The sequence below is a fragment of the Lagenorhynchus albirostris genome, chromosome 16, assembly GCF_949774975.1.
Source record: "Lagenorhynchus albirostris chromosome 16, mLagAlb1.1, whole genome shotgun sequence".
Classification (NCBI taxonomy): Eukaryota; Metazoa; Chordata; class Mammalia; order Artiodactyla; family Delphinidae; genus Lagenorhynchus; species Lagenorhynchus albirostris.
In genome coordinates, this window is record NC_083110.1 from 43,367,241 (window position 1) to 43,381,244 (window position 14,004).

The window sequence follows — 14,004 nt, forward strand, 5'->3', positions numbered from 1 at the left end:
TGTACATAAAAATTTCCTGAGGAGCTTTTTCAAAATGCAGATTACCTAAAGCTGTCCTCACACATCATGATTATATTTGTTTTCTGAGGTCATACCCAACAACTGTGATTTTTCTTTTAATCAAACACTTCTTATGCAAGTGTGATGGTATCACACTTTGAAAAATTTCAATAGTAGGAAATAAGTACATCCTACGTGGAAGACATACTTGCTTCCAAAGCAGGAATGGGAGAGAAAAAACCGTTACGTTGAACTTCTGAAGCAAAATTGGAAAGTTTAGTGAATGCTTCCAGAGACCCTGTGGGCAAATATCAAGAACGCCATTTGGAAAAGATTTATGAATCATCTATCAGTGCCCTGCAGGCATCAGCATCCAGAGTTATCAACAGCTCCTGTGTTGTGGTTTAAAGTAGTAGTCTTTACTGCAAGGACAAAATAGAAGTCTGAAAGCAGGCCCAGGTCATACTTTTTCAAACATTAAAACTAAATGTTTCAGTTTGTGCTTCCACAAAAAGAGCCAAATTCTTCCGGAGTCCTTCAGTATGCTGAGGATTTAAAGGTCAGCAATGGTTTAGTTTGGGGGGAAGTTCCCATTCTGTTTGTGAGTCAGACAGTATCTGTGGGAGTTGGGTAAGAGCACATGGGAAATCATGCTCTAGGCTGTTCTTATACATGTTCTGCCAAGTGTCATATACAATTCGGTGAGGCAAACATAAGCCCACCAGGCCTATCTATCAAAAGATGAACATTTATAAAGCATTAGAAACTTTCTTTTTTTTAAGAACCTTATTGTACTAGTGTATTCTGGTGTACATTTCCATTTTAGTGTTCTTTTATACATTTTCTGTTTGTCAAGAGGAGACTTGCATAGCTTTACAAGTTCTTCTCTTTGCCGGTTAAGTCATGCAGAATAAACTTGGGGTGAGATGGTGGGTATTTTTGTTAACAAGAGATGCTTCTTTTTCTTCACCCAACTTCCAATAACAAGAAACAGATCAAAAGTTTAAGGTATTTTGTTTTCCAAATCAACATCAAGTAGGATAAGTTCAGTCTTTTCAGTGCCTGGGATATTTTTATAGGTAGATAGATAGATAGATACTGGATATCCAAAATTACTAATTTATATTATCCATTTTATTAATTTCAGGAATGTTTGTACAAAGCAAAATGAAATGTGGGTATAATTACTGCTAGTATACATTTCGTAAACTTATACACCAATGGATTCTATGTTTACCAATTTCAATATATCAGATTAAATATAACTGGAAAATACCATTAACATCTTTTTCTTTAGCTAGTATTAAATGTCTATATGGTCTATTAAATTAAAAATACAGTATTTCATATCTAAAATCCAGGTTAAGCACTAAAACAATATTTTTCAAACCAGTTATGAAAAGGAAAATTTATTTATATTATTTAATTTGAAACAATTTAATTATGTACAAAGATGGTAAAGTGACAAAATTATTTCAATAAATATATATAAAATCAAGCCACTAACCACTAATACTTCTTCACTGGTCCAGATTTACAAGACAACAAAAATAATTCATTAATATTTCTGTTTTTAATTAATAAAATATTTATTGATGTTCTTGAGAACATTTGACAATAGCTCGTAGAAAGGAATATTTAGGGCTCAAATGTCTAACTAATGCTGTAAATTATTATACTTAATAATAAATATTCTACAGAAAATATATCCATCTTCTTAGAAACATCTGATTATGAAATTCTTTTGTATTGAAATCTGAGTTTCCATTACAACTTCAAATTCACAATAGCATCTTTAACAGTAGAATTTGAAAACAAGGGGAATAAACACAGACGTTAAATGCTGCTATATATCATTGTTCATATTTGTGGCAAAGTTCAGAAATGATTTCATCAATGACACTGTAAAAATGCTATTACTTCATACATCAGAAGAGTGTATGTTGTGGAACAATTATTGTATGGTGTGTACTGTGCATTATGTATTATAGAATTATCAAACAATAAAGGGGTTGATTCTCTGCTGCCACAAAATTCTAACAATTCGCAGTGTTCACAAATCATCTACAATGTGCCAGTCAATATGCTTAGTGAAATTTATTATTACTAGTAGTAGTAGTATATTAATATGCTGACTGTAAAGGCTACATTGTGTTAGTTTAGTATTATAAGACATATTCAAAAAGATGCAGGAAAATGCAATAATTATTTTCATATTCTTATATAAAGGTCTAATCGATATCTAAAAATTAATATAAAAACACTAAATTAATTCCACTTAATTTTTTTTAAATTCTTTTATTTTCTAGCTCTGAATTATGAATTTAAAATTCATTTTTCTCCAGTAAACCCAACCCCCAATAAAATTTATCACCAGTCATTTTTTTCCTAAGGTTTGTCTCTTTCTTTGGATTTTCCTATTAGATTTATTTTGCTGTAATTATTTTACTCCCAGAATTCTTTCAATAGCCAAACATTTAGTTTTCTCATTGAGTAAATGGTACTTGAGTATCTGCAATGTGGAAGACACAAATTAAGGCACTAACAATGAAAGAAATAGTAATGGTCCTTCTCTTAGAGGTATTATATTCTACATCAGGAAGAAATCCTGATGCATAAACAATAAGACATTTAAAAACTAATATTTATTTAATGTTAGCCTGGGACAGTCACTAAAAGGACATCAAAGTTACTTTCTTTTTTAAGCTGAGAGAAGGTCTAAGATTAAATTGATATGACATTAATTGACATAATTTGATGTAAATTAATGTTACTATTATACACTTAGAAGGCTGAATTTCAGAAAGAGTAAGTATTCATGTCACATTTTGCACGACAGTTTCAGACATTGGTCTTTCTAGCTTTGATGGCAGCATGCTTTCCTCTGGACTGCACTGCTCTGTAATGCATGATGAACTAGGAAGGTGAGAGTTCAAGCAATAGTCTATGGCAGGTTAAAACTGTAGCCATGATGACAGTGAGGAAAGAACAATTACATTTCTATTTGGAAAGTTAGAGAAGAAGGCTTTCTCTCAAAGTGTCAGACTTATTCACAGGTGAAAACATAGTTTTTTCTAACACCTCTTTTATCTTGTCATTTTCCTGCTCATAAACCTATAGTAGAAAGGTCTGGATTGAAATGGCATGTAGCTTTGGGTACCTGATTTATCTTTACCCATGGCCATACTGAAATACTTATAGAGACATAAAAAGAAATGAAAAGTGGCATCAACACTGGAAGCAAGGACTCTAAGTCAGATTTGTGCCAGGATGACTATAAGACTGCTACTGTCTTGAAAGAGAGAGTGAAAAAAACTACAGACAGGGATAAAAATAGAGATTCAGGGTCCCACCACAGAAATATGGGAACTTTACAGTCACAAAGGCATCAATCAATCAATACACTGGTTCAAACACATGTGAATCCCATGAAAGATTCTGCAACATTAGAGGAGAAGAATATTTTATATTCAAGATAAAAAGAAAAAAGTTATTAAGAAGAGGTATTAGAAGTTATTTAAGTTATTACAAGTTATTTATTTAAAAGTTTCAAATTTCAAATAAAACTTAATAAAGAATGAAATATATAAAACACGAGATTAAAGGTGAAATAAAGATACTGATAGAGAAGAGAACAGAACTGAAATAATAAAACTAAAGAAATTAAAGACAAAATATACAGCTGAAGATGCAGAAAACAAAATATGTAATATTGTTAATAACATAATACCTAATACTTATTTAAAACTTGCTGGGAGGATTGTGATAGGTATTTTACAAGCATTTCTTCAGTTAATTATCAAACCTCATAGTAAAAGATGTAATATTACTCTATTTTATAAGCCAATACAGGGTGAAGCTCACAGAAGCTAGCTAAATTGAGAGGCAAGACTCAGTCTGTATTTTCCTAGTTAATAAAAGAATACTCTAACCATCTTACAGTACTCTTCATTATGTTTGAGAAATCTTCCAGACTACAGAGGAATTAACAAGGAGAATAAGAAAATAAAGATCAGATGGCCAAATAAAAATATAATCAATTTGTGTTGATAAAAAAATCAGGTAAAGTAAGCAAGTACAATAACAAAGATACAGTAGAAATAAAGAAAAAAAAACCTCCAGGATTTTATTAAGTATCCATGTTTGCAGATTGAAAGTTTTCAAAGCATGAAACGCAGTTAAGATACCATGGAGACATTGTGGGTTTGGTTCCATAACAAAACATATATCATAATAAAGCGAGTTGCATGAGTTTTTTGGTTTTCCGGTTCATTTACAAGTTATGTTTATACTGTAGTCTATTAAATGTGCAATAGTATTGTGTCTACAAAAACAGTGTACATACCTTAATTAAAAAATACTTTATTACTAACCAGTGCTAACCATTATCTGACGCTTCAGGGAGTTGTAATCTTTTTGCTGGTAGAAAGCCTCGCCTTGATGTTGATGGCTGCTGACTGATCGGGTGGTAGTTCCTGAAGGTTAGGGTGACTGTCACAATTTTTAATAATAAGACAAGAGTGAAGTTTGCTGCATCGATTGACTCTTCCTTTCAGGAACTGTTTCTCTGTAGCAAGCAATGCCATTTGATAGCATTTTAACCACAGTAGAACTTCTTTCAAAATTGGAGCCAATCCTCTCAAACACTGCTGCTGTTTTTCAACTAATTTATGTAATATTCTAAATCCTTTGTTGTTATTTCAACAGTCTTCACACCGTCTTCACCAGGAGTAGATTCCATCTTAAGAAACCACTTCCTTTGCTTATCCATAAGAAGCAACTCCTCATTTGTTGTAGCTGGTTTATCTTCTATCCAGACCACTAAAACTTTCTCCATATCAGCAATAAGGCTGTTTTGCTTTCTTATCATTTGTGTGTTCACTGGATTAGCACTTTTAATTTCCTTCAAGAACTTTTCCTTTGCATTCACAGCATGCCTAACTGTCTGAAGAAGGCTTGCTTTCATCCTGTCTTGGCTTTCCACCGTCACTAAGTATAATCATTTCTAGCTTTTGTTTTAAAGTGAGAGACTACTACTCTTCCTTTCACTTGAACACTTAGAAGCCATTGTAGGGTTATTAGCTGGCCTAATTTCAACAATGTTGTGTCTCAGAGACTTGGGAGGCCCAAGGTGAGGGAGAAAGATGGGAGAACAGCCAGTTGTGGAGTGGTCAGAACACACATGACATTTATTAAGTTCGCCATCTGTTATAGGGGCACAGTTCCTGGTGCTTCAAAACAATTGTAATAGTAACCTCAAAGATCACTGATTGCAGATCACTGTAACAAACATAATGATGACAAAAATGTCTGAAATACTGTGAGAATTACCAAAGTGTGACACAGAGACACAAAGTGAACAAATGCTTTTGGAAAAATGGTGCATGCTGATAGACTTGCTTGACACAGGGTTGCTACAAACTTTCAATTTGTAAAAAATGCAGTATCTGTGAAATACAGTAAGGCAAAGTGCAGTAAAATTTGATAGCCTTTACTCAGAAAATTTCTGGTATATTATTTTATTTCCAGATAAAAGCAAATTTCTACAAGACCAATGAAGAAAAAAACATAAAGGAACCACATATTAGGTAGAGCTCAGATTTCTGCTCCATAGAAACAAAACTGGAAGACAATGGAGGAAAGTTTGTAAATAGAGGAAAAGTTTGTGAAATAGAGAACCTAATATTTGGTCAAATTTTCATTCAGGTAGAAACCCATTTACATTCTCATATATACAAGTACTCATATTTTCTTACTGAAAAAAACATTCAAGGACATATTTCAGTTGACTGTTGAATAAAAATAAAGAATTTAAAAATAAGTAAATCATGATATAAATATTTAGACATGAGTGTTAAAACCAATAAAACAGAATCTAAACCAAGAAAACTTTAATTAATTTAATATTTACAAATATATATACACACATGTACGTATATATATTGTAACTGAATGCAGGAATATAAAATAATTCTTAAAGGAAATGTAACATGAAAAAAATTATAGTGTAGTTCTCAATTCTCAAATTTCATTAACAGGAGCAGCAATTTTGTGTGTGTGTGTGTTTGGGACTGGGAAGAAGATTCGTGACAAATTTGAGACATTAACCAATGCAATTAGATGGCATTTTCTTGTTTGGCATTTTATCATCTTTGTCTCCATCAATTTTGTTGCTACTTTTCTGTAAATCTAGATTATTTGGAGCCTAATTCCTTATTTTAAATCACTGTGTGTCTTTCCAATATCTAGTTTTCACATGCACACACACACACAATTTTAAACCTCATCAACCTTATATAATAGAGGAACTCTGAATTTCTATTTTAAATCATTACAGACATGGATAAATTAAGATATTAAAGCAGTGTAATAGAATATGAGAGAAACATAGGATCAATAGGTTTTCGAAGGCGATTAAATTTTATACAGATGTCTATTTAAGACACAGAAAAGGGGGAAAGCAAAGAGTTTTTAAAACTGGTTTCACTTCTGTTAAAAAAAAAAAAAAGGTTAAAATTCCAGCCACAGTTTGGTGAATATTGTCTTTACTATTCAGATGTCTTGATAGACTGAAGAATTAAATTTAAAATGTTGAAACCATAATAACTGAAAGTAAATATAATTCAGCATTTATATGACTTTCAGAGGATGAAAGACTAAGCAGAAATCAAAAAGGGAAAAAGGGATATATTTCAATACATAAAAACACCAAGCTTCTAGATCTCAAAAACAAATAATATTAAAAGGCAAACAACATACTGAAAATATTTTTAAGACTGATGACAAAGTGTTGATTTTTGTGCTATTCACATATGCCATGGAAATAAAATTTTAAAATACCAAATTTAAAAAAGAAAATAGACAAAGTAAATGAACAGAAGAAACAGATAAATATATCAAATAAATTATGCTATCAATCAAAGAAATGTAAAATTTAACTTTATATTTATTAACAGTATTTCAGATATATATCACCCTCAGTATCGACAAGTATGTGCTGTTATAAACACACACTACTGAGGAGGAAATAAATCATTGCAATCTTTCTGGAAAGCCATCTGGCAATTTGTCTGAAAGAGTTCAACATGCTCTCATTTCTTGATCCAGAAGTTCCACATCCAGGAGTTTAACCTAGGAATATAATTAAAAGACACAGCGCAGTAATGAATACATTATATGTGTTATTAAACAATATAAGCATCCTAAATGTACAACTGGGCTTCCCTGGTGCGCAGTGGTTGAGAGTCCGCTTGCTGACACGGGTTCATGCCCCGGTCCGGAAAGATCCCACATGCCGCGGAGCGGCTGGGCCCGTGAGCCATGGCCGCTGAGCCTGCGCGTCCGGAGCCTGTGCTACGCAACGGAAGAGGCTACGACAGTGAGAGGCCCGCGTACCGCAAAAAACAAAAAGTACAACTAACATTATTACATTAGTGGAGGTTGCACGTTATTGCAAATTGTTTTTTTGAAAAGCAGATGCATTGACTTAGAACAGTGGTTATAATATGTGAGGTAAAAATAATCAACAAAATTTATATATGCTAAGTGGTGAAATATCACTGTGTAAACAGGTAGATGATACATAGAAGATAAATACCGATAGAAAATACCTCAAAATATTAACAGTGGCTATTACTGGGTTGTACAATTTTAAATATTTTTTCTTTATGTTATTCTGTACCTACAAGACACTCTAGGATGATTTTTTTTCATCAGAATGATAAAAATACACTTGCTATTCACCTGTAGAAGTTTTCCATTGCCAACTATATGAAAATTAAACTGCACTGTTTATAAAGGCACTTTAATGACTCTCCTCAAAATAGCCCTAGATTATCTATCATCTATCTATCTATCATCAATTGTGTGGGTGTTTTTAATATTTATTTATTTATTTCTTGGCTGCATTGGGTCTTTGTTGCTGCACGGGGGCTTTCTCTAGTTGCAGCGAGCGGGGGCTACTCTTTGTTGCGGTGCTCGGGTTTCTCATTTTGGTGGCTTTTCTTGTTGCAGAGCACGGGCTCTAGGCACGCGGGCTCAGTAGTCGTGGCTCGCGGGCTCTAGAGTGCAGGCTCAGTAGTTGTGGCGCACGGGCTTGGTTGCTCCACGGCACGTGGGGGTCTTCCTGGACCAGGGCTCAAACCCGTGTCCCCTGGATTGTCAGGCGGACTCTTAGTCACTGCACCACCAGGGAAGCCCCCTGTGTGTGTTTTGTTGTTGTTGTTGTTGCGGTACGCGGGCCTCTCACTGTTGTGGCCTCTCCCGTTGCGGAGCACAGTCTCCGGATGCGCAGGCTCAGCGGCCATGGCTCACGGGCCCAGCCGCTCCGCGGCATGTGGGATCTTCCTGGACCAGGGCACGAACCCGTGTCCCCTGCATCGGCAGGCGGACTCTCAACCACTGCGCCACCAGGGAAGCCTGTATGTGTATGTTTTTAAACTCCCTATCCAGCCTCTATCAAATGCAGGCATATTTTTTATCTTTATTAATTTCACATTTGATATATGAATCAAAATTTGCTTTATTTAAGCTACACGTGTTTGAATATCTTTGATTCTTGTTATTTTGACTAATTCACTCATAATACTTGATCATATGAGTTTTCTACCAGAGCTCTCTTTTAATATTTATTGATAAATGTCTTTATAAATATTTTTCTAAATTGTGTTCATGTACTTTGAGTCCCCATCCTCATGACTGTGAGCTCCTTCATAATTCCAGAACTATTACCTATTTTTTAACACTTCTTGAACAATTAGTGGAATTCTTTGCACACAGCAAGTGCTTGATACATTTATATAACTCATCAGAATATTTATAAATCAAAGACTTACCACAAATTTCTTTAATCAAAGGGTGGGGAATGAGTTTTTAAATTGGATATGAAACTGTAATGTGTCTGAGTCTACAGAAAAGGAATATCACTGAAGCTTCCTTTTAATAAAGTAAAATGAAATGTTCATTTTAAGTGAACATTCAACTCCCTGATACACTATTTAAAATTGTGTTTAAGTATAATCATTAAATAATTTGCTTTGCAGGTTTTACATCCAAATCTCTGTTTAAAATTAAATAGCAATGATAGATAGTCCCCCTTCATTCCCTGAAACATTTGATCAATTTTGTAATCCTAAATAAAACCTTCAAGATTCATGTCAGTGTCATGTTTTCAGGAAAATATGCAAGATCTGGTTTCAAATAAGCTTCCAGCTTGAAATTAAAATTTTCCATCTCTTTCTCTGCTTATAGTTTGGAGGCAAGTTTAATGTCAATATTACACAATTAAAAATAATATTAATTTTGATAATACTAATAATTTCCATGTATTAAGTATGCCACTTACTGTTTTACATACATTCCTTGATGAATCCTCACATTAATTATTGAATGTAGATATTATTAATCTCACTTGGAAAATTAGGATTCAAACTCTGAGGAATTAAATAGCTTATTGAAAACTTACTAGCAAGGTTGGTATGTTTTGTTGTAGGATACAGACGTTCACCACTCAATCTACTGGAATATTTATGAGACTACTTACTGTAACACCCAAAAGGCCATCTCAATGAAAAACTCTAAGCCCATATCTGCGCATTTTGATCCACGCCCATGGCCACATTATTTTTCCCTCCAGTTGGGTGCAATAACTTTGTGAGCACAAAGATCTGGGAGTTATAAAAAGATACTTATCAAATGTCAGTGTGTGTATTTGGATGTCCCACAGGAACCCAGAGAGAAAGGCAAGGATCCATGGGTCAAGAATACTCTAAATAATCTGGAGCTGAGAAGCCGTTTATTCAACAGTTCTTGAGTGTCTGTGTGCCCCCTACGTTTCTGGTGCTACAGATATAAATCAGCCTTACCCCTGCTCTCAAGAAAGTTATGGGCACGGAAACTCAGATGTACAGTCAGCAAGAATGTTCAATAAATTTTGATATGGATGAGCACAATAGTCTCTGTATAGATGTAGATAAGGGAAAATTATCAACTGTTCCTCAGGTGGTCAGATTATGTGTGCAGGTAGAGGAAATCGCCAAGTATAAATGAAAAGAGAAAGGAATGTATAGGACTATGTTAAAATTAGGAACTTTTCTTCAGTGAGACAATGTTAATAGGGTCTAAATGTAAGGCAGAGTGGTATATGTTTAAAACATTAAGGTGACCAAAAAAAAAAAAGCCTTATATATCAAGGTCAAATATGCAATTGAAAGGATATTCAAATGCACATTTTGGATACAACAGTCAGTCACAATTTGTAAGGTAAAAAATATACCTGAAAATTTTTCAGATACATATTGGAATACATGGAAATAATAAGAGTATTTTTTGTTAGTTCCTTGAGGTGTTTTTGTTTATTTGTTTGAATATGTGCATAAAGTTCCAGTGATCAGGCAGAAACTGATGTGATTTTCATGAGCCATGGCTGTATGAGTATTTCACATGTGTACTCTTTGCTCCCCCATTTTAAGGATGAAAATTATCAAAGCAAAGACGTACTGTATAGCACAGAGAAATATACTCATTTTTGTAATAACCTATAAGAGGAAAGAATCTGAAAAAAAAATAGATCTATATGTGTGTATAACTGACTCACTTTGCTGTACACCTGAAACTAATACAACATTGTAAATCAACTACACTTCAGTAAAAAATAAATAAATTTTAAAAATTAAAAAAAGAAAATTATCAATACTGTTTGGAAGGTTTTGAAAAGAACCAGACATCATATATTTTGTAGTATATAAGCTTCAAAGATATATGTGACTATTCCACTTGTGTTTCTTCTATGATCACATAAAAAGTTGAAAGTGATCAGCTTGACCCATGCCACCCACCTTAATACTACATTTTTAAAGTGTTCACAAAGGAAAAATATTTCAAAATGTATGGCACTTTTTCAAACAATTTGATATTTCTGCCACTTGAAAAAAGCAAAACTAATCAAAGAAAAATAGAAATGGTAGTTTGGCCTCTTAAGAATATATGTTAAGTATATATGTGTCTAAATAAGAGTATTGTGAACGTGTTAGATTTGTTTTTCCTTTCTCTGTTAGTTAACATACAGAAAGAGACAGGAATCTGGCTAAATATTTTCAAAAGCTTCTGGCAAATAGTATACTTACAATATAACATGAGATGAGAATAACAGTGTCCACAAATTGACATTGACCAATTGTTATTGACAATTGTGCAGCAAATTTTCTTTCATGTAGTCTAAATCTTATTTTTTTTGTTAAAGGGAGATTATACTAGATTTTAAATATCAAATGTATATTAAGTGGGTTTTTAAAAAGATATTGAAAAAGACAAGTTTCTAAGTGTAAACAACACATAAAATGCAATGACAGTAATTTAATAATTGATAAGTTCAATTATTTAGGTATTAAATTATATAGTTTGCTAAAATTTCAAATCACTTAATTATCAGTGCTAGAATATATTTATAGTTGATGGTGAAGTTTTTACTATTTTAATGTAACTGTTCTCTTTCTAAATGCTATAAAATTATTCGGTTAAAATACAGACCACAAATCCAAGCAATGATGAGTCCAGTATTATATATAGAGAAGGGTAGATATTAGAAGCAGTTAAAGTTAAGAATTATAATAATTGAAGATAATATGCCAGAGATACAAGTCATTCTGAGCTCAGTTTACCTTTCTAGGGTTGTCTCTGAATATATTTGTTTTTATTTTTTCCACAATAACAGGCAAGGCCACTCTTGGACATTATTATAATGTCTGTCCTTTCTTCAGATTCAAAATTAACTAGTCTATGGTGTTCAACTACAAATCTTGAAATCTGAGTCTAACTGCTGGCTCAGGTGTTACCTAGCTGTCCAGACTACAATATCTGCATGTCAATTCTTTCTGAGGTAATGAAGCTGAACTAAACTCTCTGATTTTTTTTCCAGGAAGAATTGAACCCCATCATTGTTACCCCACCGATCGAAGCCATTGATCAGGACCGGAATATTCAGCCGCCATCAGATAGGCCAGGCATCCTCTATTCCATCCTTGTTGGTTTGTATCTGCTAACATTTTGCACTCTCAGTTATAGCTCTAGAATCATGTAGGGAAAAAAAATGTTTCAAATTAAAAAAACTTTAATAACAAAGATTTTCTTTTTAGAAATTATTGTTTAGAAATTTTATTGAAATTTTTTATGTAAAACTAAATTTAAAAATAACCATTTAAAAATAATCATTTTTCTTCTTTAGTATTAGTCTCAGTGAAATTTGTAGAACAACAAATAGAAACACTTTTATTGAGGAAGCAAAACAACTTCAAAAGTAGGATTTATTCCACCTATTGGTATCCTCTGTATCACCTCATAAAGAATTCTCTAAGAAAAAATTGAAAATGAATTGAAAAACTTACAGTTTGCTCTACTAGTACTTTGTCATTGGTTGGATACCATTACATAATTCTAAAAATATGTGACTTAAATTTAAGAGCTATCAGAGCCAAAAAGAAAGAGAAAGATCGTGTTACCCCAAGGAAACATTATACCCTTGGTTAATTTTTCCTTGAACAATTTCACAGAAGCCATTTTAATCCATTCTTGTGCATATCTGCCAGTTGTACCAAAAGCAAAAATGAGAATCTGATCATGTCACTCTTCTTGAATTGCTTTTGCTAAAATATGGATGTTGCTGCTTTGCATGATTTAGTCTCCAGAGAGACAGATATATGTAAAACAGACCATACATCTCTTAATGAAGAAGGTCACTTGTGAAGTATGCTTGAAAACAACTATTCAATGGAATTTAACTTTACCCTTAACCCCTTCCCACCCCATGTACACATATATAACAACACAACCACCTAGAGACATTAGACAGATTTCAAAATATGATGCTATATCCTACTTAGAAATGCTGTCTGTAAAGAAAACTTAAGTAATTCCGTTTCAAGCCTTTGGTGTCTAGAACTACATACGTATTATAAGTCAGTTGTATAGATTAGACGATTAAACTTTTTAAAAGTGCTTATAAACATAAACAGAAGTCTCTTTTAAGTCTGTAGGGGGTTTGGTATACATAAAAGGAAATAGTTATTGTTTATTTTATTAACTGAGGGCTTGACAATATGTCAATTACTATGCTAGATGCTATAGATACGAAGATGAGGGATAAATGTTCTAGGTTAGGGAGGGATAGAGTCTATGGATAGAAACATGCCAAAAGATAAATTAAAATACATGGTTTTAAGTACTACAAATAAAGTATGAGCCACATATCATGTGGTCTCATGGGAGTAAAGTACTAAGGATTTCTAAGAAAATTGCTTAGACAGAGTTATTTTAGCAGAAAGAGAGGGATTTTCAAGTATAAAATGGGATAAAAATTATTTAGATAGTTGATGCAGCCTGTGCAAAGTCCAAAGCATTACATTTAAAGATAGTCTTGGGGAACCATGTTACTCAGAATGGGATAGTATCCACTGATATTCATGTTTCTTTCACTTTAAAAAATTTAATCTCTTTGAATAAATGAGTGCTTACTCTGTTGAGCTAGACAGATTCCTCACTTTGTAGCACTGGTTTTCGGGCAGCAGAAACAGGCAATAAACAATTAATGTGGTAAATAAATGTATTTATTATACAAAATAAATGGTAGTGCTATGAGAAAAATCGAGCTGATGAATGGGATTGGAGGTACAGAAGGGGTGTTGCAGTATTAAATAGGATTGATCAAGATATGTCTCATTGAAAAGGTGAGATTTGAGTAAAATCCTATAGAACTTGAAGGAGTTAACCATGTTGATATCTGGGAAAAGAGTTTCTAGGCAGAGATAAAAGCAGGAGTTTGCCTGGTGAGTTTCAGAAACATCAATGACGCCAGTAGCACTGGAGAGGAGTCAGTGAGGGGGAAGTAGAAGAAAGAGGGTATGAGAAATAAGGGCGACCAGAAGATATAGTTTTGTATACTATTGAGCTTTGTTGGCTTTTACTCTGAGTGAAACGTGGAACCAATGCAGGAATTAGAACAGAAAAATGACA

The 14,004-nt window shown here is 33.3% G+C and overlaps 1 protein-coding gene across 1 annotated transcript in view; it reads left to right on the plus strand.

Moving 5' to 3' along the window:
* The window catches only part of PCDH15 (protocadherin related 15), an 817,584-nt gene that overhangs the window by 472,669 nt on the left and 330,911 nt on the right, over positions 1–14,004 (plus strand). The window contains exon 10 of the mRNA XM_060127128.1: positions 11,915–12,023. Coding sequence (XP_059983111.1) covers positions 11,915–12,023 — 109 coding nt within the window. The remainder of the gene's footprint in view (positions 1–11,914; positions 12,024–14,004) is intronic.